This window comes from Oryzias latipes, chromosome 12, assembly GCF_002234675.1.
Source record: "Oryzias latipes chromosome 12, ASM223467v1".
Classification (NCBI taxonomy): Eukaryota; Metazoa; Chordata; class Actinopteri; order Beloniformes; family Adrianichthyidae; genus Oryzias; species Oryzias latipes.
This window is the reverse complement of record NC_019870.2, coordinates 1,842,289-1,867,905: the sequence shown is the minus strand read 5'-3', so window position 1 is coordinate 1,867,905 and position 25,617 is coordinate 1,842,289. Positions and strand designations below refer to the sequence as shown.

Sequence of the window (25,617 nt, the reverse complement as noted above, 5' to 3'; positions counted from 1 at the left end):
AACACAAAACCCTGAGAATCACAGTTGTCGTAACTTTGGAATGCGGCGTTCTCATTCAGCGATGGCGCCAGAGGAAGCTCGCCCCTCGGTGACCAAACCCCCGAGCACTGAGCAGAGGAACCACGACTTGAAAGAAGTCCGATCTTACGGGTTAAAGCGGCCTCGTGCTGAACTATCTGTGAACAAATCCTAAACCTGGAATCATCTAGAATCTGACTGAAAGGAAACGTTCAAAGAAGCGTTTTGGTTCTTCGGTTTCACTTCAATGAGCAACATCAAACCGAAACATAAGAGAATGGAGGACTTTAATGGTCTGCTGTGCGGTGGAGTTTTAAACAGCACCGTTGCTCATCACAGCCTGCAGAGACAGACAGAAATAACCGCCTCTGTCATTCCTCACTGCTAATTTTGTCCTACCTCGGTGTTGTTACACAATGAAGCCCTCACACTCCCCTCAGAGCCCCCGCTTTTCACCAGCTCTCCAGCTCGCATGCATCACGAGGATCCCGGCGCTCGCTGAAACCCTACAGCATCACAGCGCCAACGCTGCTGGTTACCTGCAGGGCAGGTGGGAGACGGGAGATTTGGGGCCAAAACCTGGATTAGTTCAGCTCAGGGTCTGATATCTGCTTCCTTCTGCCTCTTTTGAACCCAAACGCAAAGAAGTAAAAGAAGTAGAGTGAATTCTTTATGTCTTTAAATACTTTTAGGATTTTTTTGGGTCAAATTCACGAGATTTTAACAATGGAGATGAAGTTAAAAACGCTCAGTTCCAAGGTATGGTGGTGGAGGCATCATGGTTTAGGATTTCTTAGACGTACATTAACATTAAAAGCTATTTATATTTATTGCAACAGAGTTATGAGGATTCTGGTAAACTAATCACACCAGAACTGTCGCCTCAGTGTTGACGTCCTTTAAATTAGGAAAACTCTTAAAGCATTTTTCCAACAGATTCTGAGAAAAAGCAGCTGTAAAGTTCTTAAAGTTTCTTTCTCCGCTCCAGAATGCGCTGGAATTGCATGAACGGCGAAAAACGGTTGAAGAGTTGCAGTAATTTAAAGAACGTCACTGGGGCTAAAGCTCCCGTGCTGAAGACATAAACAACGATCCGCCTGTCGATCTCACGCTGCGGTCCTCGTGAACAAAACCCCAAGATGTTTAAACTCCTCCCCCTGGGGCAAGGACACGACACGCTTTGTGAGATGGCAAACTACCCCTTTTTTTGAGAGCTTGGCGTTGATTGGCGTCACCGGGGCCCCACTCTGGAGCCGGCCTGGGGTTGGGGCTCGCTGCCGGGCGCCTGGTGACTGTGGCTCTTCCAACGAGCCCCGGTTGGGCTCAGCCTCAAGGGGCAATGTGGGACCACTCTCCCATGACCCCACCACCCGTAGGAGACCTCAAAAGGGGCTTGTTCCATGTGGTTTGGGTGACGGTCAAAGGCGGGGGCCTCTGTGCCCCAAACCCAGTCATGGACGTTGGATTTACCGGTTACAAACACAATAAAATTCAAAGTGTCTGTATTTTTAACTGACTTATTAGGTTATTCTATTATCAGACACGGTTGTGGTTGATGGTTGACGGATGTCTTCCGTCTTCGTCGGTAGTCGTCGTTGGACATCCGTCGAAAGATGTCAGGTATGTGAAAAAAAAACAGGACCGTGTCTGATAACAGAAAAACCTAAAACGTCATGAAAAATGTGTGCTGTAGAAGTGTTCTCTACGAGCTGTCGCCCGCAGGAAAAAATGTGCCCTGAGCGGTCTACGGACCACCCTGCATGACCCGCACAGGTTTGACATATTCCTCCCACAGACAGCCCGTTTTGATCAGGTCACTGATCAATAATTTTCACCCGTTTCTCAATTTTCCTATTGCCCTCAACGGCCGACGACGCTCTCTGTTACACCAAAGTCTGTTTAGAGGCGTGTAACCTTTACGTGTATTCAAAATTAAAGGATCACATTTTAACATTCAGGATGGAAGTGAACATCTTTTCCTCAAAGCTCACATGTATGTGTGACCCATATTCAGCAGTGTGTGGGAGGGGCTGAGTCACCAGCTGGTTGTGAAGAGTAAAAGTAATATGTGATCAAATATCCATAAATATATTTGCATCAACAGTTGCTTCTGGCACAGAGTTTCTCTGGGTCTGAAAGCTCATTTAATTTAGAAAAAAAAAGTAACTTGGTTTGAAATTTTTTCGATGTGCGGGGTTGTCGGTGTGAAACCGGTGCTGAACATTTTCCAGTAAATAAGGGGATTGGGGTTTGGCAAGCGTCAAAGAAACAGCACACATTCAGAAATGTTGTTGACGTGTTCCAAATCAATGATGTGCTTATCTTTAGCTGTCGCAGAGGCAGCGTGCTAACATGCTAACATTAGCTTGCTAATGCCTAATTAGTTAGCTGCCTGTTTCCTTTATTAATACTTTAAGAATCACAGAGCACTCATGTGAACCCTTACAACCAATGAGGAATCACATTTGTTTCAGTCCGGAAACGATAAACGTTACACTTGGAGAGCAGATCAGTCCGTGACGATGCGTTCACCGATTCACATTAGCTTCTTTGACTTTGACCTCAAATCGAAAACGTCTGCGCCCAGATTAAGCTTCAAGATGAAGAAAACGTCTTCTTCAGAAACGTAGAACCTCTCCTTGAACTGAGATTACTGGACCAAAACTAAATTCACAAGAATTTCAAGAAATTTCAAGAAATTCTCAAGAATTTCTCAGGTACGAGTGAAGCATGCTGGGTAAAGTTAGGTTATTGGGTTCTGGAGGAGTTATTGTCTTTAAAATTTGTTTTAGGAATAAAAAAGAAATATCTAAAACTAAACTGAAGATAAACAAACAAACATAACAAATTAACCCAACAAATTATGTTTTTTCTTTAACACTTTCCAATTTTTTTTAATGCCAACTGTTTGTTTTTTTGTCTGTTTATCTTTAAATGCTTGAAAACAAAAAGTTATAATAGAAGAATTTTAATTTTTTATTAGGTTTGGAATTAAAAAACTTTGGTAAATCTGGCATGTGTGACTTAAAAGGTGGTTTGAGAGGCCCAACGTTGGTTTAGCCCCAGGCTCTTAAAATGTTTTGAGCACCCCTGGTAAAGTCCTAATTAGTTGCTTGAGTCTGATAAAGAAAGCAGAAAAGGAAAATCCAAACCTTCCCGGTGTGTTGGAACCACAGAGCTTCACAAATACGTCTATACGGTTCCGTTTGAGCCTTTTTATGTTCCGTCTTTGAAGGGGAACACTAAGAAACGACTTTTAGAGTCAGCTTAAGCAAATCCATTTCTTACAAGTGTGAATTTTTTTCATCTAACTTAAGGAAAAACTGGACATTTGATTCCAAAGTGAGCTGCTGATGTTCTCTGAAATGCCAGACATCCAGTGGGTCTTCGGCAGGAGACCTTCTCCGCTCCGGGAGCAGAGATTTCTCTCCTGACGCCACATTAGTCGGGATTTTGGTGTCTCTGCGTCGGAATTAGAGACCGGCTGCAGCCTCTCAGGCGGATCTTTTGTCTTCAACTTCTCACTTTGCATTTTTGATGTCACAGAGGAACCAAACTGGATTGAGAGGATCTACGCCGCTGCTCCTGCAAAGCTGTGGAATGAATGTTCCTGTGAGGCAGACATTGCAGGGATCCTCTCTTCCCACGCACAACCTGCATGGCAGAGACACTTCCAACCTCACCTCCTCAGCCTGCTCCGTTTGTCTGCATCCTCTGAGGAGGAGGAGGGCAACATGAACCAACTCTATCCCACTTCAATCACGGGACACCTCCTCACTCAGAGCAGCTCCCTCCAGATGAACCCCCAAACAGTCCCTCCGCTCCTCCTCCTCCCCGCGTAAACCCCCACAGAATGCAGTCAGGAGCGCAGTTCCTGCAGGAGCCTGACTTACTTGCCGAGCTCCTCGTACAGCTGGTACTCGTCCGTGAAGCGGGTGCAGGTGGTGCTGGCCATGGTGCGACGCTGCTCGGGCGGCTGTGCGCGCGTGCCTGTGCTGCTGCGGACCTCGGGCTGTAGTCTCCGCCCACTTCTTCACACCTCCGGAGTGGCTCCGACGCAGCCGCGGCTCAGGTCCCGGCTCGGGAGGCGCACGCGCTCATTAAATAGCGCGAGCGCAGCGATGACGTGATGCTGAGGAGGAGAGAAAAAAGCGACGAAACATTCCGGAGGGAAAAAAGTTTAAAAGGGCAAAAACATTCATTTGACTTTTCACTCATTTGTATTTATTTCTTTATTTTATTATCAATTTCACAGCAGAGAAACACATTTACAGAAAAAATGATTTATTTTAGACATTTCTATAAAAAAACAAAAATTATATTTTTAATGATTGGGCCTGTTTTAGAGCAAACCTGTAATAAAAGTACATTATAATTATTTAAATGGGTTTAAAGCATCAAATTGTCATAAAAAATAATTATTTATAAAAATTCAATGGTGACATTTTACATCACTTACATGTAAAGGGATGGAAAAATGTTTAATTTACTTGGAAATAACAATTTCCACACAGAAAACACAAATAAATACAGAAAAATGTCAAAAGTTCACTGGACTTGAAGTATCATAGCAGCTTTGAGTCAGGAAACTTTAAGATTTTCTGTTTTTGGTTAAAAAAAAAGACTAAATGACATTATTTTACTTTAGTAGATTCTACTAAAAATGCCTTTATGTTGCTGTAGCATCAAACCATTACAGGAGCCCAGAATTGAACCTGATTTTAGGGCTGAGTCTGGAAACGTACAACAACTTCAACAACAAATCTTAAATGAAAATAGTCTTTACAAAAGCCTTCAAAACGGGTTCAAAGTTTACCTCCAATTGGTTTGATGCGCCGACAAACCAACAAATTTATGCTGCAATCATAGACGGTGAATATTTTACGTGCATTAAAAGTCCAGAGATTGTTTTTCTCATTAGCTGCCAAACCACGTGACCCGACGAGATGAAAACGAAATGCCAAAATATTAACTGCAAACCATTTTACTTATAGAAACACAGCAGAATAAAGAAGATCCTGCAAACACAACTTGGGAAAATATTTCATTGTAATTTATTTTCTTTTGCAAGAAAAGATGGAGGTGGACATCTGCAGGGACGTCTTCATCAACGGCTGCAGAGATCCTGCAAACCAACCATCAATAAATAAAACATGAATAAACCGTAAATCAAACTAATGATTCCAAACATTTGGAACGTTATCAATAACCATTCAGCTCACCTGTTCAGCTGCGTTTAGTCGGTCTGCTGCTGCCTTCACTTCCACTTTAATCTTGAAAAGTCGTACATTTAGGAGATTTGAAATTGTAAATGTACAAATTTAAATCTCCTAATGTTACTTTTCTTTTTGGCACCAATCCTCTGCCGTAAACGGAGACGTTTCAAACAGCTCAGTTTTTACTTTCTTTATTTTAAAGTATGGAAGATGGGCGCACTCACTCAGTCCAGTTCTCAGATACAGTCAGTGGTTCCGACCCGTTTGGACATCTGTAAAGCTAACAGCCTCACTGATAAAATATGACAAGTGTTTCAGTTTTGAATTAAGAAACTTTATTTGTCACTTCTCTTCAACAGAGCGTCTCATCTTTTGGACGAAGGAACCTCGTTTGATCCTTTCCTCATGTTGAATTTCACCCAATCGTCTCAGAAACGCAGGACCAGAACCGGTTTGGGTGAAAACTGGACCAGAACCGTAACAAACACACAGGCACTGAAAACGTCTTAAATATAAAGCAAACGATGAAGAACCGCTGAGTCCTCCTCCATCCATAGGCGTTAAGCTGCACCTCCTCGTCACAGCCGGTCGGGTCCGTGGATGGAACCCGTTTTGTCCTGGACAGTCCCGGCGGGCGTCTCAGAACTGCACGGCGCTGGGCGGGATGTCGAACATGGACGGGTCGAACTGCTGGCCTCTGAAAGGTGAGCCCTCCGCATCCCAGCCCTTCTTCAGCATGTCGTGGACTTTCTGTGGACAAACGAGGAGGAATGAAACCAACACGTCTGCAGACGGAAGGGTGGGACCGGTTCTGGATCCGGTCCAAACTCTGGCAGCGGTGTCCTGAAGGAGCTGCAGCAGAACATCACCCCTCTTGGATCCTGCCTTTTGTTTGAATGGAACATTTTTGTTTTATCACTAAAAATTGCTTAAAATCAGATGGATGGACCGAAAACCCCTCCGGACCCAAAGAACACGGAGCCTTTTCTAAAGGTTCATGTCTAGCTGCTACATTTCCTGCTAAAATAATTATAAATACAATTAATCATAATAAATATAATTTCAACTTAATAATAGATCAAATCTTTTTTGTGTTTCATTCCTCCTCAAGTCTTTTCTTAAGATCCGTTTCAGATGTTTTAATCCCTGGATCAGCAGATTAAATGTCTGGATGTTTAAACTTGATCATTTTTGCTCTGAAGGAGACTTCAGCTCAGCGCTGCCCCCGTGTGGAAAACAAGTGAATTACAGTTTTGTTGTGTGCTGAAAAACACAAAACAACTTTCTTTAAATAACTTCTGAAATTCAAATTATTTCTGTTTTTCCCCTCAATTTTCAGAAATGCACAAAGAAGCAGCTTTTACTCTTTGATTGGTGTCTGTGGATTTCACAGAGTGACCACTAGGGGACGTTTTGAACACGAGTCAGTTTTGACACATTTTCACATAAAAACTTTTCAAAGTTTCCAAGAAATAAAACAACAAAATCTTAAAATCCTTAACCTCCATTGTGTTACAGAATGCGTTCACTTTTCCACATTTACAGAAATCTTCAATCCTGATCAGATCTTTGTTTTCTTTCTATAAAACTAAACTTCTTTTTCTACGAATGTTTGAATTTTGTCAGTTTGAAGGAGAGAAAAGTGTGAAAATGTTTGTCTGAGAAAAGTCTAGAAAGTGAGTTTTAAAACATCCGTCCCGTAGTTTTAGAACGTTTACGATAAACGAGGGAACACGATTACAAGTCATAATCGTGTGCTAATGGGGGTGTGGTCTGTTGATTGACAGGCGACTTGCAGCAGAACACCTCTACCGGCATTACAACAGTTGTCGAGCCGTGTGTGTCGCTTATGCATTAATTCTGCTTTTGTTTACTGATGTTGATTGTTGTTGATTTCCTGAGGAACATGGCGCTCTGTCAGAATGTCAATTTTTGTAACAAGTTGAAAAAACGGTTGGGTTTATGGTAAATACGTTACTATAGCATGTCTGTGTTATTACAAAAGTTGGGATTTAGCGTAGTCAGGGTGACGTTTTATTTTACCAGTAACAGTTTTACGTGTCCCAAACATGGTTGGCAGTTTTTAACTATGCTTACGTGGCTAACATGACTAACGCGGCTAATGTGGCTAACGCAGGTAACGCGGCCAATGGGGCTAACGTGGTTAATGTGGTTAACACGGCTGATGTGGCTAACTCAGATAATGTGGCTAATGCGGCTAACATGGCAAACATAGCTTACGTAGCTAACGCGGCATACGTTGCCAATGCGGCTGACATGACTAAGCTGGCTTACGCTGCTAATGTGGCTAACATGGCAAACGTGGCTTATGCGGCTAAAGTGGCTTAAACAGCAATAACACGCGTTGTGTAATACAACTAAGGTCCAGAATGTCTTTCGTCTCACATGATGCACCGGTTGTTTAATGCGTCTTATTTACTACGTAACTTTGGAAATAACGTTTTTAATTTTGTTCCTACGCTCTTATATTTAGCTAGTTTAGCATCTTTCTACCTTAGTGCCCATGAGCCTTTTTTTAAACGATCCTCGCGTTTCTATTCCGTGAGTTCTTCTGTTGGGCTCAGCACCGATTGGCTGTTCCGATGAAAGCGTTGATCTAAAGTCCCGCCCCTCGCGCCCAGCTGCTTCCTCACCATTTCGTGGCTCTGCGGTTTGCCCTGCAGCTTCTGGTGGTAGTCGAACGTCAGCCTGTCCAGGACGGCGTGTTCCTCCTCGTCCACCGTCGCCATGGAGCGCTCGCGGTTGATCCGGTTGATGTCGATCTCCTCCTCCCCCTTCAGCACCGCGTTCCACCAGGTCTCGGAGGTCTTGCTGAGCGACAGCTGCGAGTCACAAACACCCACATGAGCCCGGAGAGAGCGCTCTTTCCTGGTGAACAGGGCCCGGTTCTGTCCCGGTTCTCACCACGACACACTTCCCGGGCTCCAGGCTCCACAGGGAGTTCTCCGTGTTGATCTTGTGCGTGAATTCCCCCTCCATCAGAGTTCTCTCCTCGCCGCCGTCCTTCGTGGACACTCTGATGCCGCTGGGCTGCAGACTGACGCTGACCTGCAGACACGCCCCCGTCAGCGCCGGATTGCCGACCTCCTGGCGGCGCAGCGGCTCGGACTCACCTGTCGGCCTCTCACCACCGTCTTCGGCACGAAGACCCGGACCTCCACGTCCGTGTAGTCCTGAGACCAGCTGTAGTTCTCCCTCTGTGCTCCGTTGTAGCTGTCGGGGTTGGCCTGAAACATGTCCTGGTTCCTGAAAAACAAACCCGTCAGGAGGCGGGCCCGTCCAGGAAGCTCCTCCTCCTCTGCGCCGGATGCTCACCCTTCTCCCGCCGCCGCCGCTTCATCTCCTTGAGACGACGGAGCTCCTCTGCCGCTGGGGGCCGCAGCCTCACCGGCAGCAGCCGCAGCGTCTGGAGCCTCGCTGGCGGCGCTCTCCGGTTGTGGCGCCTCCACGCTGCTCCTCTCCTCTGCCTTTGGGGGCTCAGAGGAGACCTGCAGCTCCTGGACTGCAGGAGGAACGCCGCGGCTCTCCTCCGCGTTCTGCAGCTGGCTCAGCGCCCTCTGCCGGTCCTGATCCGCCATCTGCTCGAACAGCCTAAACGTCTGCGGACAAAAGAAAGTCTGCCGTGGGATCCAGAAACCAGTTGGAGCTCAGAAGGAGTTTGGAGAACCAGAGGCACTGGTTCCACTGAAACCAGCTCAGTAGAAAGAGGCGTCTGGGGTTTTGAGCGGCAGGAGAGATGACGGGGCCCCTGCAGTCAGGTTTGCCCAGGGCCCCTAAACATTTTTTAAACGGTCCTGAAACACGCTGGGGATGTGTTTTTAGAGTGTAGATATTATTATCTGTGGCGCATCTCTACAAGAACCCAAACCAGAACACGAATCTAAACAAGATCTGAAACTTTGGTTCGTTCGCGGCAAACGCTCGGAAGGAAGGCACGCGCCACGCCGCGAGCGCCTTTACAAAACTTCACCTTCAGCACCATCTTCTCTGCGACTCCAGGAGGGAAGCCCATCCTGTCGTCGGGACCGGACAGCAGTCGATAAAAGTCCGTCTTTCTGTACAAAAACCCAAAGTAGACCCTCAGGAAGTCCTGAATGTTTCCGACGTGTTGCAGGATCCCCAGCAGAGCGTTGTCGTACATTTCCGTCATCTCCAGCGGCGACGCCATCGCGGCTGCGAGCGCGAGCCCTTTTCCGAAATGACCCGAGTGACCAAAACCACGAACGACAGTGTATAAATGAGGCCGGTTTGTTTTGTCTCTCTGATTACGGTTGTCTTTTTCCAGAACAATGACGCAGTTTCCGGTACCACCATGTCAAAATAAGAGCACACCAGTCGTTTTGTTTGTTTTTTTAGCTTGCTTTTCGTCGAAATCATCTTGAAGCAAGCTAATTTACAAATTAGAGAGCCCACTTAAATATGCACCAATTTAATTTTATTTATTCATTGAAATCAAGCGCAAAACAACAACAACAAAATACTGTAAAAAATGATTTATTTCCGTTCCAGCTACATAAACGCTCCCTAAGAAACAACATAAAAACAAACGGTCATAAAAACATAAAAAGGGCTGTTTTGATCGACACTTTTAGTTTGGAAGTTGTTTTTAATATAAAGCATGCGTTTTTGTTGTTCTTTTTAAATAAAAACGTTGTTATAAAACAACATAGATTAAGGACAATAGTAGTTCCGCTTCAGACGGTACAAGAAAACATGGCCGCGTCCTTCAGCTGCGGCGGGAGGCTGCTGGTGAGACAACAAAATGAACATTTATTAACATCTAAGACATTTTATTTTATCGAAAACGTCTTTTCTTAAAAATAATGATGACGTCTCAGAAACGATGATATTCTGGTTACGAACGAGAAGCTTTTCTGTGAGAAATGTTGGCCTGCCGAGAACGAAGAGACGATTAACTTCTTTAAAGACTTTTTCCCCCCATAAATCAATGCGTGTCTGTAATCCAAGTGAGCTAAAGCCACGATTTAATCCGGAAAGGTTTTCAGCATTTGAAGAAAACCCATTGGTTTCAGGATCCACCGACAGAGGGCGCTGCATTCAAATGACACTAAATCTATCTAAAGATCTCGTTTCAGTTAATAACCTCTCAGTGTTTCTCAACATTTGGAAGTAGAGCAGACCTGCATGTGAGGATCTGAGGGCTCTAAGAGGTTCAAAAAAGTATTTTGGATCCATTTAGACATTTATAAACGAAGGAACTAGTTTTAAATCAACTCTGAAAGCTGATGGGTTGATTTAAAAATCAGACGTGTTTCTCCTTCTTTCTTGAACAACAAGCTGAAGTTTATTTCTGTCTTAAAGACTCGACAACAGGTAGTTTTAGATGGAACGGAGGCAAAAACTTCTGCACTGATGGCTCAGATTAGGTCCAGATCTGTTCGTCCAGACTTTCATATGAACTTTCATTCATATGTTTGTATCTGAGAGTGAAAAGTCATCATTGGTTCTTCAACTCCCAAACTAAAGACCATTATTCCATTTCTCTGCGAGCTCTAATAGTTCACCTTTCAAATCAGAAATAAAACCAAAGGAAAGTCAAATGGTTAGCATTTTCCAAAATGACAGCTTTCTGATGGTTTTATTTCCATGGCAACCTTTTTGTTTTTTGGTCACCTGAGGACGCTCGCCACAATAACGCAGTCCAAAACCTACACACTTTACTTCCATCATTTTCCTTCCAAGTCGCTTCCCAATGATGCTTGGATCGAAATCCCTCGGAGGAGTTTCAATTTGTTGGCGGCCTCTTCACGGGGTCAAAGGTTAACCAAACATCGGTTGTGTTTTTAGACTTACTGGTGTGTGAAATGTTGTGAAGATCACTCGAACAGTCGTTTTCTTTTCCCATTCGGTGGGAAAAGGTTAAAGAAAAATCCCACTTTGCCACAAAGGTCATAGTTCCTGTGGCCATCCCATAATGATTTCAAAACTTTCACTTTGCCCTCAATTCACTTTCTTGGGTCTGGACTGCTGCCAGACAGAATTATTGGAGTGAAATGTTTCATACAAACCCATTTCCTGGGCTCTTCTTCTCGTCTTTTCCAGACCGCCGTCGCTCGGTCCGGCTCGCCTTTAAGCAGAGGCCTCCATGTGACCGCCGCCTGCTGCAAGGTCCGCCCCCTCCCCTCATCAAGTCTTCACCTGGCTGATGCTCACCTCTAAAACTCTTTCCGCACGTTTCTCTGCGCAGAATCGAGCCGCTCGGATCCGGGTGGGGAAAGGAGACAAGCCGCTGACCTACGAGCAGGCGCATCCGCCGCATCAGATCGGCCACCGCAAAGGATGGCTGTCGCAGCACAGCAGTGAGCTCATCCGTCCTTTCTGAGCAAAGCGGCGTTTGTCAAATGACGGGAGTCATCAAAGTATTACCAACAGTCCAAAAGAAGTCCAAAAGTAGCATTTCTGTCTTGGTTTCATCGGACAGTAAATCCTTTGAAAGTGTTTTATTACAGATACTAAAGATTGAAATTTACAACCAAAAGGAAAGAAAAAATGAAAAAACAATCCTTTTATATATATTCAATAACAAAAACACAAAACATCAATATGAAAGCTGCCTGTGCAAATGTTCAGACATGAAATTCTGGATAATACGCCCCCAATAGAACTGTGAGGTTCCGGTACTTACTGCAGCTCAGCATGAAAAGCTCAGCGACTTTTCCCTCCTTGCTGCTTCCCAGGTAACCTGAAAGGAGAGGAGGGGGCGGCCGACCGCACCGTGGAGGACGTCTTCCTCCGCAGGTTCATGTTCGGGACCTTCCACGGCTGCCTGGCCAACGAGGTCGTCATCAAAAGGCGCGGCAACCTGCTGGTGGTCTGCGCGCTCATGCTGCAGAAGATGCCGCCGCAGAAGTTCTACTTCCTGATCGGCTACTCCGAGTCGCTGCTGTCGCACTTTTACAAATGTCCCGTCAAGTTGGAGCTGCAGACCCTGCAGGAGAAGGCGGTGTACAAGTACCTCTGATGGGACTGCGGGGTACTGGTGTGTACGTAGCAGTACTACCGTTCCTGCCGAGCTTCTGTGAAGTAACCGTTATGTAAAAAGTACGGAAGATGGGCTGGAACGTACCACAAAATGTTCTAACTAAATTTGATGGGGTTTGATGAAAAAAGCCTCAGTTCCTGTTCGTTATTGTTTGTTTTTAAATAAAGATTCAGTTGTTGCAGGTGTCAAACACAATCTGAGCTGTCAGTTATCTCAAATTTAAAGAATCGGAGCTGTCGTAGATGTCAATAGTCTGAGCTGTCGCAGTTCCCTTAAATACAAAGATCCAGAGCTGTCGCAGGTATCAAACACAGTTTGAGCTGTCACAGTCATCTCAAACTTAAAGGTTCAAAAGGGGTCAACACAAGGAGTCAGAGCCGTGTCTCCAACCCAAATACTTTGATTAGTTTCCTAAAGTCAGAAAAGGGAAAATGTGAGTCAGAGGGGGTTGTAATCTATGAAACCCAACTGAGATGAAACTGAGACTCAAACTCTGGGCGAGTTCACAGATTTGACTAAATAAAGCTGTTCGGTACAGAACTAACATTTGGTTTGATTCTGCCCTTTAAAATGCGTTTTTATTCAGTTTGTCTAATAGACCTATTAAAACAAAAACTTGCCTTTATGCATCAGCTTTGACAGCACTGTTACTTTTTATGGACCAAAATAAAATTAAAAAATATTCCTAACTCTTTCCTGCAGTACCAGCTGCGACCACAGGAGGAGCCGTCCCAAACTTTCCACAGATTCACGCTTTAATACACACTTTTATTTGCATTTCGTTTGCATAAAAGTGCAAATTTATTCACATTTAAGGCACATGCACACGTGTCTGTGCAAATCCGAGGCACACTGGATTAAAGTGATCAGTTCACGGTCCTCACATCTTCTGGATGATCTGCCAGGAAAAGCTTCATGTACAACTTTTATAATCAAAGTACAAACCAGGAGCAGAGTCTTTGAAAGTGCATCACAAAAACACTCACAGCTTTTTAAAATAACAACTTCCTCAATGAACCCTTTTTCAAAGATCATTTTTCATTTCCCATATGTTTCTAATAACATTGAGGTGAAAAGCTGCTGATAGACAACCGGCTCCAGAATCAAGAAGTTCTCAGATCTAAATAGATCTAAACAAGCGAAAAATTCAGGACAAAAGAAAAGAAATCAATTTAAAAAATGATCACATTAGGACAGCAGCTTCAGCTTTGGATAAAAATAAGATCTGAAAATGTACATATTTGCACTTTTGTGTATAAAATATGACAACTGATTTGACAAAAAAAAAAAAAAAATCATACCAAGAAAAAAAACAAACTGAAAGGAGGATTCAATCTGAAGCTAAGACAGACTTTGGACACAAAGGGAGCAAAAAGAAGACAAACATCAACTCCAATCCGGTTCTAAACTTTGGAGCGAAGATAGGCGATCTGGACGCCGTTCCCAGGATGGATGCTAAGCTAACTGCTCTCTGAAGCGTTCACTCTTTCCCTTCTGAACCCGTCAGAACATCTGTAGACTCCGCCTCTCCGCCGGGTCACTTCACGTCGCGGCAGCTGTCGCCCACGCAGGACTGAAGCTTGATGAGCCGCTGGTTCATGGTCTGCAGGACTGCCGGGTCCACCTTCTTCACGATGTTCTCCAGCTGGTGCGGGTCCGACGTCAGGTTGTAGAACTCTACGAAGGACTGAGGAGAACCACAGATGCATGACGGAACCTCGGCACAGACAAGCTGCCGGAGCGCGGCGGTACCTCGCTGTCTGCGAACTCGCAGTACTGCATGTTCTGCTTGCCGTCCAGCGTCCGGACGCAGGCGTACGTGTTGTTGCAGGCGTCTTCGCAGACGCAGTCCGGGAAACATTCCTGCACAGAACCGTCATTTCGTCATCTTCAGAAAGTTCAGGGATGAAAACAAAAGAAACCATTTGGTTTCCAAACGCATCTCTTATGATCCATCATTTGAAAGAAAAAAAAAAAAACCTGAGGCCCACCAACATCCATCGCCTCCCAACTCCTCCCCCAAGGCGACCAAAACATTAACTGGTTGCTATGGAGATCAGACCAACAGAAAGCCGACATTTTGAAAAAAGTGTGAATTTGTCCTGTGCAGGTCTGACCAGCAAAGGGGGAGGAGCCTGAAGCAGTCGCTCGGTCAATGAAGTCAGGTCAAGCATGGGGGGCAAAGGTGAGGGCAGGTAGCTCCTGCGGGTGATAAGACGCTGCTCGCTGATTTCATTTTGCTTTATCAATATTTTCTTTTGTACTATTTTTGTTTTAAATGTTTTTAATGTTTGACTGCAGTCGTGTTACGGCTCTGTATACATAAATGGGATTTGATGACAGACTGATCTTAAAAAATATCTGATGTTTAAGTTTAAGGCCGTCTTTGTGGTAAACAAAACGTTAGTTTTTCTTTTACTGTGAGCGTTACCGACCTCTAGAATAACCAGCTATTGTTCAGTTTAAAGTACTTCTTTTGTCAAAGTTCTCTTTTGAAACTTCCTGTAAGTAAAATTATTTTTGGAAGTGTTCATTTAAAAAAAAAATAAAAGTACTGAAATAGATAAAAAAGCCAACAGATGACGGAAATTGTCTAAATTTTTCTAGACATCAACAGTCAAAGTGGATCCAGACTTTGGACTCTGCTGTGATTCAATCATCTCTATTAATCAGATTTTCTTTCATCACTGAGACCAGATGACAGTAAAGTGACTCGTCAGAGAATTCTGGTCTGCAGGTCTTGGCAGGTCTGTGTTCGGTGAACGCGTCAAAGAAGAACTTCACTTCCTGTTCCGTTCAGACCGTCTGCGAGTCTGTTCTTGGTAAACTTGGCACCAGCGGTGTTAGCATTAGCGATGCTAATTCGCCAGTCAAACGGCCGCCGCTCTGTGAGGAGGAAACCTGTTTGGAGCGGCGTGATTTGATCCGCTCCAGGCTGCAGGAGGAGCAACGCTTCTCACTTCATCTGAACCGAGTCAACAGAGTGACAGGTTAGAGTTTTGGACCTGGTCTGCTCCTAAACGTTTCCCTAGAAACAACAACCTTTAAGAAACCCCATAAACCGTCAAAGCTGCAGCCGGGTAACCCTTTTTTTTTTTTTTTTTTTCTTTTTCGGTCCATTGCCTTAACAGTTTTTGTCTAATGTGAGCTGTTGGACTTCTTACAGAAACTCCAGGCCCCATTTTGGGACAGTAAGGATCCGGTGTCGGTTGGCATTCTCCGGTGTATTCCACGAGGAAGAACGGACGCGCCGTTCCGTTGCGCAGAGACGGCGCCTGAACAAACACGTCAGGTTAGGAAAGGCATTCCAGAGGAGAAGATGAATCTGCGTGTGAGGAAGCAGCTGACCATCTGGGACAGGAAGGACTGTCCGTCCATGTTCACGGTGGACAGGTTCACCCCCGCTATGTCCAGAATGGTGGGGCCCAGGTCGATGTGCAGAACCGGAGCCTGAGAAAAACAGAAAAACGTGAAGCTTCAACGAAAAAGAACCTAAAAACATGACGCAACGCCTTCCGACCTGCAGGGTCTGGTTTGGTTTGATGCCCGGACCGCGGACCAGGAGCGGGACCCTGATGTCGAAATCGTACAGCTGTCTTTTATCGATGGGCAGCGAGAACTGACCTGGAATCAGAGGATGACGGATGGGGAGTTTGACTTTAGGCTTTTCTACATCCAGCAAACATAAAGAAGAACAAACCTTCAGATGACTAAACTGGAAAACTAAACGCATCATTTCAGCTCCGACAGAACATTGGACATCATCATCTGCATAATGTCAGACTTTCGATTTTTCTTGGAGAACTGTGTCAGCTTGTTTGTGAAGAAGCTCGAGTGTCTTAGAATCTTGGTCTACATTTAGATTATTAGGAAAATCACATAGTCTAAATAAACTTTAAATGCCCAGAACAAAATTACTGCAAGGCTCTCCAGGGTTCATACATTTTCATCCAAATTTTCTCAAAATTGTAAGAACAAGGGCAGAAGTTCTAGTTTTATTTGAACCAAAAGTTTCATGCTGAAGGGCTTCAGGTTGTGTTTATTTGGTCAAACTGATGAAGAAAAACTCCTGACGTGGGTTGGACCTGTGTGGTAGCCGTTGTCCGAGGTGTAGAAGATGTAAGTGTCGTTCAGCTCTTTGACGCTCTCCAGCTTCTTCACCAGCTTCTCCACCATGTCGTCCACGGACAGCAGCGTCTGCCACCTGCAGGCAGGAAGCTTCCATTACAGCTTCTATTACATAAGAAACTCAAAGTCCCGAGAAAGGAGACTTTTGGAGATGATGTTGTTTAGCGATGGGGCGATATAATAGAATTATATATAATATATATAATAATTTTCCCGCCGATACAGATAACCGCCAGCCGACAGGAGAGCGGGGATTGATCCGCCATCCCTTCGGTTGTTGGACGACCTGCTCTACCGCCTGAGCCCCATTGTTACGGGGCGGCACTATTATTATTATTATTAGAAACAACATGTATATCTATCAAAACTAACATTTACCTGACTATGACTGGAAACATAAGCTTCCCAATCTATTAGGAACATGTATACGACCAATACCGATACTGACACCAATATGTCCCCCATCCCAACCAAAAGCTGTCTAAAGGGAATTCCAAAACTTTTGCATCACCGATTCTAAAGCTTCAGAAAGCACAAGAACCCTGAAAACTTTCAGGGTTTATCCGCATCAAACTTTGTTGTTTTTTTACCCAACTTTTCTTCTAAAAAGATTGAATAATTATCTCCAATCTGATCGAATCCCTGACAGGATGTGCTTGTGCAGCTGTTTTTACCTTCTCCTGTACGCGTCGTCCAGGTACACGAGCGAGCTGTTGCTCATGGGGTTGGGCGGCTGGCGCAGCAGCCAGTGTTTGTCCTGAAACAGGCAGATCCGTCAGAATCACCTGAAGCTGAGGGACGGCGGCCGTTTGACAGACGTACCTTCCCGGGTTTGTCGAAGCTGCCGTCTCGAGGCGCTTTGACGTTGCTGAACTCTTTGCCGTACTGAGGCGCCGCCGTCCAGGGAGAGTGAGGAGCGGGAGGAGACAACATGATGAAGAACGGATGCTGAGGACTCCGGTCGTCCAGGAAGTGAAGGGAGCGGTTCAGCTGCATCCACAGGAAAGCTGAAGGTTAACTCACTGTTCGAGAACAAGTTCCTTCAAGACAGCGCTTTGATCTGTTTTCAAAGCGTTCTCAGTGGTCTTTAATGATGATGACGTCCTAGAAAACTATAGTTTCTGAAGAGAGGCAGGAGGTCGTTAGATATTCACCTCTGAGTTGTGGGCGGGACCACTGGTGCAGATCAACCCCGCCCCTACTTCCAGTCATCCACCTATTTACACTAACGTTAGCTTACGGTGCAACAAAATGGCAGCAACATCAAAGCCATCCATCCGTCCAGTTCTGATCCAGATTCCAGCTCAGACCAGGAAAACAGAGACCTTCATGGATCTGTTGGTCTGCAGGTGGATGACCAGAAAGGGGGCGGAGCAAGGAGCTTTTCGGCGTAGTTTATCACAATCTTTCTTAAACGGCATTTCTTTTGTCTGCTCCTGATTCACAACAATCTGAATACAGAAATACTCAGAAGTGCAATTTTCTTTATAAATGTCCATCATAAGAACATGAGAGTGGGTCTACTGGTGTTTGCAGAGATGAAGCTGTTCTGGTTCCAAGAAAATCAGTGAGTTTCTTCTGCTGCGACACAGCAGTTCAGGTTTCGTAAACTCATTTAAAGCTGATTAAGAGGAAAGCTGGTTCGGCTGGTTTGACTGACAGACTCCTGGGATGAGGAAGGAATGCTTCAGCAGTCATCACATGATGGAAAAACTTTAAAACGCCGTTTCACAGGTTTATGGTTCAATCATCCATCCTGCTGACAGTCAGGAACCTCCCTCAGCTGCTGCTTAGAGGAGAACAGAGTTCCCTCTTCCTATAAATGTTACACAACTGCCCCTTGTGACTTTTGACTGCATGCAATCCTGCAGAGTGACTCACAATGAGGTCAGTCAGGTAGTCTTTCTCGTAGTTGTCCCCGTGCTTCTCCTCTTTCCCGTTGACAGACAGGGTGTAGTTGTAGTATTGAGAGTTCCCGACCTGTACGCCACACAGCAGAGGGTCAGGAGGACAAAGATGCGGGAAAATGTCCGTTTGCATTCGTGACGCGGGGCTCACCAACGCGTTCCACTGATCCCAGCCGGGTGGAATGTGGGCGACGCCTCCTGCATCCTTTCCCCCGTACTGTGGAACCAAAAACACTTGGGTCACGTCCAAACAGCTCTGGAAGAATGCCGTCAGCGCTGGTGAGGAGGAAACGCCATGCGACCAGAACGCAGTCCACCAATTCAACCACGGCCAGAACAAAAACCACAAATGCGCTTTTATTTGGCAGCAAGGTCATTGTAATGTCCTGGGCAATGCACTTTTATTATTTATAGTCGTGAGTTTTTACCATTCGTTGTTTTCTAATCTATTCCATCAAAACTAAATGGAGAAACTTCTCTTCAGCGATTGTTCCAATGCTTCTAATCCACATTAGCAATGATACTGAGTAAATGTTAGCTAGCTAAACTCGACTAGTGGTCCACAACCGAAAACTCTGTTCGTTGCTATGGTAACCTACACTGGTCCCAACAACTGGCTGCATCTGAGAACTGAAGCAACTGAGCATCATCCACATAAAATCAACTGGTATCCGCGATACAGATGTCGCCATGTTGGAGCCAGTCATCAGTAAGCTGGAAATTGTTCAGAGTTGGTCTGAGTCAATGTTTCTACGGCAACCTCTCTGCCAATCAGGACTGATCTTGTTGAAAGGCCACACAAATGGCCTTCAGTTCTGGCTTTTTCCAGCAGCTGCAAAACGATGTCAGAACTCCCTCACTCCCTGCTGTTTACTGCACTATATGGGCCATTTTTTTGGGATATCCGCATTTATAATTCCAAAAGTCCAGTCCCCTGGAAATTTCCCAGTTGTCTCTGCTATAAAAAAAGCAATGTGCACATGTTCGCTAGATTGGCAAACATATAGACCACAATGCACTGTGTTTGAACAGTTAGTCATTTAAAAAAAATTGTTGTTTTTTTTATAAATCATCCAAGATTCCATCATTTGAACACAATGGATTCATGGAGTCTACGAAAATGTTCATATTTTTTAGGCTTTTACTTTGGAAAATGTCATATTTGCTGTTTAAAAAAAATTAATAAATACATTAAAAAAAAATTTGTGTAGCGTGTGTCGTAGCGCTGCGACAAGTGCCGTCCAAATTCAACCACTCCTTCAAATACGGCAAACGAATGCGGCCTTATATTTCCAGATTTCAAGGATTGGTCTGGTGTATCCTTCAATGCTGTCCGTATCCCAAGATGCATTGCAGCCGAACCCGGAGATTTTCAGACGACAATGGCGGACCGTGAAGCGGGAACCCGAGTTGGAGATACTTACACCCATTTATAATGACACCTCCAAGATGAAAGGTGGGATCAGATAAGGCAGGAAAACTTTGAGCTCCATGCCCGGTTCACTACTCCTCTCTGTTCGGGACTCACGGTTGCTAGGCAACAGGATATTCGCCGATGTAACGGCTAGAATTATCTAAAGGCCAGACTCGTCCAAAGTCACAGCCGTTCACATCCTGCCTAACCGCTTGACGAAGGACCCGGCCAACGTCAACCGGGAAGACCGCGGCCATTGAAGGACGCAGCCCTCGAGTTTGGACACACCCACCATCAAAAATAAGAGTGCTAGCATGCTAACATCATCTAACCAGCTCTTAAAGTGAGAAAAACAGCCTCCAGGTGGGCGCTAACATCACCTGTATTACCTCATCTTCACCTGTCAGCTCTCATTCCCTGCATGAATGCTGCAGCCCTTTTCAGGAACTGAAAGTCCCGGTGGTTGAGCTTTCCCTTGTATTGAAGGCTAAACTGGTTTTGGGTGGTTCGTGTTGGGTAGGAGCAGCCGAGTCTTTCAGGAAATGAGTTTCGACATGTTGGCGTCTCCGTGATGCACAAACAGAAAGCAGGAAAAGTCCAAAGCTCCCACCTGGTTCAGATACTTCCCAGCGAAGAACGTCTGGTATCCCAGCTTGTTGAGGTAGACGGGGAAGGCCCCCGATTCGGGGCCCTTCTGCCACAGAAGGCTGGAGCAGTTCCCGGACAGGGAGTTGTTCCGCACCCCGTGGTTGTGGGGGTAACGGCCGCTCAGAATGCTGCTCCTGCTGGGGCAGCACAGCGGCGTGACGGTGAACTGGGGAGGAAACGAGAGGGGGCAGAGGACGAAAGACGAATGTGACAAAGGTCATGTGATCCGCCATGCACGACCTTTTACAAAAAAAATACTTCCCATGTTTTATAGTGCAAAAAAAAAACAAGCAAAGATTGATCTACGAACGAAAAACTTCTGAATAAAACCACACAAAAAACTTCCTGCTCAGACTTATTTGCAGAAAATGTGTTTGTTTTTTTATGAAAGTAAAAGCATCTGTAGGCAGCACTAAAACTTCAAACTATGTCCCCAAATAAAAGTTAACAGTCCTTTTAGTCCAAAGAGGAAAAAATCCTTACAGCATTTACAAAGGTTGCTCCCGTTTCTCCTATCAGGGCTTTGGTTTTCTTCATCGGATTCTGTAGAAATGAAACCAGAAACATCAAAACGTCAAATAATTAACATTCCTGCCTGAGAGATAAAGAGAACAGCAAAAACCACAACGTCAACAGAAAAATAATAGATAAAACCATGCAACCTGAACTTCAGATTCCACAACCCACCAATAAGGATTCACTTTTCCCATTTATAAATGTGTTTTTATTAAATAAAGCCACAAATAATTATTTTTCATCCCCGAATGATCAAAAACTTCACTAAAAGTCGTCTAAATGAGCAGAACCCTTACATTTTTCACAACAAAGACGTTGCAGACGTTTGCAACATTGTCATGGTAACTGTTCAAACTTCCAGGCAATGCAGGCGCCAAAATAAAAGCTTCCATGGAAATAAGAAAATAAAAGAAATCAAAACTAATAGTGAGGCGCCATGTGAGAGGAGGAAGTGTGACACCCACGTTTGTAAACTCGTCTGACAGAATCACATCTGCAGATTGGATCATTCTAAATCTGAAATGAATCCCCACGTTTATAAAAATGGTTTAAGAAGAGCTTCAATTTACATTCTGAGAACAGGAACCCACTTTAGGTTAACGCTGTAGTTTGCCCCCCCCCCCCCCCCCCCCCCCCCCTGGTTAATGCATTCATCTCTTCTCCGTGACTCCTACAAGACAACAGAGTGTTGGACGAACCAGTGTCCTGGATTTTGGCGTAATTCGGACACATGCTCACTACATTTAATTTTCATTTTACAAAGTAAAAGCCTAAATCAAAAAATAACAGCACGCGTTGGTTAACCTAAAAAACGATCCAATTTACGGCAGCTCTACCTTTATGGAGATTGAATTTCAGAATAAAATGTTTTTGCTTTTTTCTTTTGGTCATTTTGGCTTCATGTGAAGCTGAAAACGTTTAACTCCAGCTGTGAAACTGAACACTAAAACGGGGCTGCTTCACCCTTTTTAGGGACATTTACTGAAGGTCGCACAACTTGTAAATCCATCCATCAGCAGGGGTTTACAATAGAGTCCAACGCCTTGTTTGTTAAATAAATCGTCAACGTTTTCTTCATCAGGACACGGCGAATTCAGAAACGTTTGTAAAACGCTCGCATGCGCTTTAGCCGAATTCCCCCCCTACTAAAAACACATCTAGTGCGGGACGATGCAGCGCCCCGGATTTTAAAAGCGTTCGGACGCCACACTCACCACAACAAACAGAAACATGACGTCATCAACATTGAATCACTGCGTTCATCTTACAACTAATATTCATGAATCCATTCTGTTGTGATGATAAAAATGTTGAAACAAAAAAATAAAATAAAAAGTTTCCAAAAAAACACAATGCATTGTGGTCTATATTCACCAAGATAGTGGTTTTTCGCAGACACTTCTGGATTGTGGAATTGTAGATGTGGACACCACTACGAAATGGAGAATGCACTATATAGCCAGTAGTGAAGGAATTCGCACACAGCCATTGGCTACATTTGCACTTTGACGTCATATTTGCGGTTCAAGAAAACAAAAATAGTAGTGAGCACGGTGCCACTAAACAGTCTGTCAGGATATAGTTCTTCAGTGGTTCTGGGGAGAATCCGGACCTAGCCTTGGATCCATGGATGACCTCCTTTAGAAACTGCTCTTTGGAATCCAGGTTAGACAAACTTCTGCCTGTAAAACCTCAAAAGAATCCTCATAAATACCTAAACAGCAGAAAATGGTCGATGATTTCTTAGCCGTAGAGAAGCAGTAACTTTTACACGGGGCTGTAATCTGTAATCTGTGATCTTCCAGATGGTGTTCTGACGTTCTTAGATTGTTTGGGACATGCAGGAACCATTTCCAAACTGGAGGTCCGGTTCTACATAATGAGGGTTGTCACCATGGCAACCACAGCTGCTGGCTGGAGCCACGTGCTGGAAAGGGATGAAGAAGAGTTTGGTTCTTCCTCCTGAGGTTCTAAAGCCGGAGTAAAGAGCAGAACCAGCTGTTTTTTCAGCCCGCATCCAAACGCATGATCAAATGTACCGCCACCCAAAGGTGTGAGAAGAGAATTTCCAATAAAGTATTTTTGCAGAGAACTAATTCACTGTTTATTCACACTTTGCAGAACCAGTCATTCTATGATTATGTCGTCTGTCTGCGCATTTTCCGGGTTGTTTCACTCACCATTCCCCCCAGCTGGACATCCTGATCGTCGACGAGCACGAGGACGACGTTGCTCGCTCGTGCGCTCCCGGCACACCTGACGCAGCAGGTGAGCAGCACCGCGAGCAGCGCGAGGGCGGAGGGGAGTCCCCCCCGCGCCGGAGCTCCTCTCATCGGTCCCTCCATGTGGAGCCTGACGGTTCCCGGGCTGCCGCTGCCGCCGCCCTTTAAACCCAACCCGGTTTCGATTCGTGCCTCGAGGCGCGTGGGCAGCTGGATGAGCCGCGTGCGCTGCCTGAACCGACGGGACAGCACGAGCCTCAAAGTTTGAGGAAGTGGAGACAGTCGGCGGTCATATGATCAAACCGGGGGCGGATCCGCGACGTCCAACCGGAGCACAAACGACAAAAAGGAAACTATTTCTGCTCCAAAAAACAGAAGTGAACCTTTAAAAAACAAGAGGAAAAGATTTTTAGTCTAAACCTGCAACCAGACAAAGAAAACATTGAAATTATTGCTTTTTATCCTCACGTGTTTTAAGAAAATAACTTTTAGACAAACAATCTGCTTAGAAAGTAAACAGGGAAGCACAATGTTTAATTTAAATCCGTTTTTATAGACTTTGTCTAAAGTGCTGTTTTTCTAAAAAAAAAAAAAAAGAAAAAGTCATACCAACAATTTTTTGCATTAAAAATTGTTATTTTACACAACAGCATCAATAACTGCTTTATATTTCAATATTTTGGCAAAGATTCTTTCTAACATCTGTAAGTTCCTCCAAAGATCACTGCAGGCTTTTTTAAATTCATACAAACCAAGTTAGGGTGAGCAAACATTTGACAAAATAAAATAGAATACAACAAAATAAATTAAAGGTAAGGAAAAGGCAAGACGGCAAGGCAACAATTTAGAATAACAATAATTGGATATATTTTGATAAATTACTAGTTTTCTTGTTTTTGTTTGAAATGCTTTTAAGACAATTTAAATAATCAGAAAAATAAATCAAACAGATACTAAACAAAGGCCATGTGTTTTGTCCATTTCCATAAATAATGAAGAAGAAGAAAATTCCAGGTTCGGGTCAAACTCCCATAAAACTGGAACTGTTTGGAGAAAGATCTTAAATTAGTTAAAATTGTTTAAAAAAAGGAAGTAAATTATTTTATATATATATATACATAATATAAAAACTAGTTTCAAAGAAATTGTTTTTTGATGTTTTAAAGTAGAAAAAAATGAAGTTTTAAAGCAAATAAACGTCATAACATTAATAAGTTAAACCTACAACAAACCTATACGCATGTTCTGGTTTGAAATCCTTTCTCTTTTCTTTTTTAATAGAACCTATATTTATAACAACTATAAAATGATTAATTGCTTTTTTCATGAAAGTTTTGCTCTTGTTGGACAGAAAAAGTTAGAAAAAATAAGAAAATAAAAAGTTTTGCTTTTCTTAAGAAAGTTTCTGATGGGCAGCCGGTTTGTCCAATGGTTGGACCCAATTGAGGTTTAAATTTAGCATTGCCACTCGTCACCAAGGGTGATTGGTCCAAAGTTTCTATGGCAACTATTCTCACCGATCAAGAGTGAGCTTGTTGGAAGGCCACACCCCTACCACTAGAAAGCAGGCTAGGGAGAATCTCTCAATCAAATGCTTGAAACAGTTGATATGAGACCACAGTTGTGTCCGAATTCCCACCCTAACCCCAAACTACTAAAAAACGATATAGTGGCTCTATCCAGTGCCCTAAATTTTTAAAAACAATTCGGACACCACGCTCACTACTTTTTGTTTTTTTCTTTTTAAAAGGTTGATATGACGTCATCGATTTCACAAAGTTAAAATCTAATTAATAGGAGCGTTTTGCAACGATTATTTATGAGTCCACTGAAAATAAAAACGTTGATGGTTTATTTAAAAATTACATTTAAATACATTTTTGGGCAAAAACTGTTCTGACACAATGCATTGTGGTCTATATTCGCCAGTCTAGTGAGCATTGATGCACACTGGTTTTTCCCAGAGACTTCTGGGAAATTTCTAGGGCACTTGATTTGGGAATTGTAGATGCAGACAGTACTAGAAAATGGCGAACACACTATATGGTACACTAGTGAGAAGGGAAGGAATTCGAACACAGCCCACTACTTTTTTTGAGGCATTTGATGTGTTAGTTTATATCTTGAAAATATGAGGATTATCACGTTTTAAAAAGGTATCAGATCCAGAATGGTTCTTCTGACCAATAGAATGACTGAGTAACAGCTTTTTATGTCTCTATCTTAGCTTCTAATAGCCACTTCCTGTTTGGAGTGCCAGGGGGAGGAGTCACTCAGTCCAGATATCATATGCAGTCAATTACAGAACTAATCCAGAGATGATTAGTTCTGTAACCATTTTGTCCGTTCTTACCTTCCATACATACAATCACCAATGTCTCCATACAAACCTACTTTGGTTAAGACACAGTAAAAAAAACAAAAAAAACAGAAGTAAGCTGCTTCAAAACAACTTTTTTAAAGAATTAAATTGTCACCTTCAAGTAAATAAAGCAAACACACAAATATTTATTTTTATTCCAGT

The 25,617-nt window shown here is 43.9% G+C and overlaps 4 protein-coding genes across 9 annotated transcripts in view; 1 reads left to right on the top strand and 3 right to left on the bottom strand.

The window, feature by feature from the left end:
- The window catches only part of LOC101160009 (calcium/calmodulin-dependent protein kinase type II subunit beta), a 35,825-nt gene extending 31,710 nt beyond the window's left edge, over positions 1–4,115 (bottom strand). For 2 of the 5 annotated variants that reach the window (XM_023960479.1, XM_023960481.1), the window contains exon 1: positions 3,912–4,115. In XM_023960479.1, the coding sequence (XP_023816247.1) occupies positions 3,912–3,973 (62 nt within the window). In that variant the 5' untranslated portion in view covers positions 3,974–4,115. The remainder of the gene's footprint in view (positions 1–3,911) is intronic. The other 3 variants (XM_023960480.1, XM_023960482.1, XM_023960478.1) reach the window with 2 other exon arrangements.
- A 1,431-nt stretch (positions 4,116–5,546) lies between these two features.
- On the bottom strand, positions 5,547–9,558 carry nudcd3 (NudC domain containing 3). The gene is made up of 6 exons (XM_004074464.4): positions 9,226–9,558; positions 8,571–8,854; positions 8,369–8,501; positions 8,160–8,303; positions 7,889–8,077; positions 5,547–5,984 (listed from the first exon to the last, which is right to left on the bottom strand). The coding sequence occupies exons 1-6, from the start codon at positions 9,421–9,423 to the stop codon at positions 5,874–5,876; spliced, it is 1,059 nt and encodes a 352-aa protein (XP_004074512.1). The 5' UTR covers positions 9,424–9,558; the 3' UTR covers positions 5,547–5,873.
- A 308-nt stretch (positions 9,559–9,866) lies between these two features.
- Positions 9,867–12,453, top strand: mrps24 (mitochondrial ribosomal protein S24). Its single transcript, XM_004074463.4, has 4 exons — positions 9,867–10,004; positions 11,319–11,384; positions 11,464–11,575; positions 11,954–12,453. Exons 1-4 carry the CDS (start codon positions 9,969–9,971, stop codon positions 12,235–12,237), a joined length of 498 nt encoding a protein of 165 aa, XP_004074511.1. The 5' UTR covers positions 9,867–9,968; the 3' UTR covers positions 12,238–12,453.
- Positions 12,454–13,005: 552 nt separating this feature from the next.
- On the bottom strand, positions 13,006–23,378 carry LOC101164824 (N-acetylglucosamine-6-sulfatase). Of its 2 annotated transcripts, none has more exons than XM_004074462.4 (13): positions 23,052–23,378; positions 20,839–20,898; positions 20,318–20,521; positions 18,445–18,510; positions 18,268–18,366; positions 17,209–17,376; positions 17,061–17,143; positions 16,344–16,462; positions 15,779–15,882; positions 15,607–15,708; positions 15,423–15,533; positions 14,011–14,121; positions 13,006–13,945 (listed from the first exon to the last, which is right to left on the bottom strand). In XM_004074462.4, exons 1-13 carry the CDS (start codon positions 23,214–23,216, stop codon positions 13,796–13,798), a joined length of 1,542 nt encoding a protein of 513 aa, XP_004074510.1. In that variant the 5' UTR covers positions 23,217–23,378; the 3' UTR covers positions 13,006–13,795. The 2 variants fall into 2 exon arrangements, with proteins under 2 accessions (XP_004074510.1, XP_020563071.1); XM_020707412.2 differs by lacking the exon at positions 23,052–23,378 and adding an exon at positions 22,246–22,401.
- Between the last annotated feature and the right edge of the window lie 2,239 nt (positions 23,379–25,617).

Excerpts from the sequence above, each read along its gene's own strand:
- LOC101164824 (XM_004074462.4), bottom strand. The coding sequence starts at position 23,216 with ATGGAGGGACCGATGAGAGGAGCTCCGGCGCGGGGGGGACTCCCCTCC. Across the intron at positions 20,899-23,051 it reads ATGTCCAGCTGGGGGGAATG|AATCCGATGAAGAAAACCAA; the intron begins GTGAGTGAAACA and ends TCATTTCTACAG. Across the intron at positions 18,511-20,317 it reads CTGGGAAGTATCTGAACCAG|TACGGGGGAAAGGATGCAGG; the intron begins GTGGGAGCTTTG and ends TTGGTTCCACAG.
- nudcd3 (XM_004074464.4), bottom strand. The coding sequence starts at position 9,423 with ATGGCGTCGCCGCTGGAGATGACGGAAATGTACGACAACGCTCTGCTG. Across the intron at positions 8,855-9,225 it reads CAGAGAAGATGGTGCTGAAG|ACGTTTAGGCTGTTCGAGCA; the intron begins GTGAAGTTTTGT and ends TTTTGTCCGCAG. Across the intron at positions 8,502-8,570 it reads GCGGCGGCGGCGGGAGAAGG|GAACCAGGACATGTTTCAGG; the intron begins GTGAGCATCCGG and ends TTTGTTTTTCAG.
- mrps24 (XM_004074463.4), top strand. The coding sequence starts at position 9,969 with ATGGCCGCGTCCTTCAGCTGCGGCGGGAGGCTGCTG. Across the intron at positions 10,005-11,318 it reads GCTGCGGCGGGAGGCTGCTG|ACCGCCGTCGCTCGGTCCGG; the intron begins GTGAGACAACAA and ends CGTCTTTTCCAG. Across the intron at positions 11,385-11,463 it reads TGACCGCCGCCTGCTGCAAG|AATCGAGCCGCTCGGATCCG; the intron begins GTCCGCCCCCTC and ends TTCTCTGCGCAG.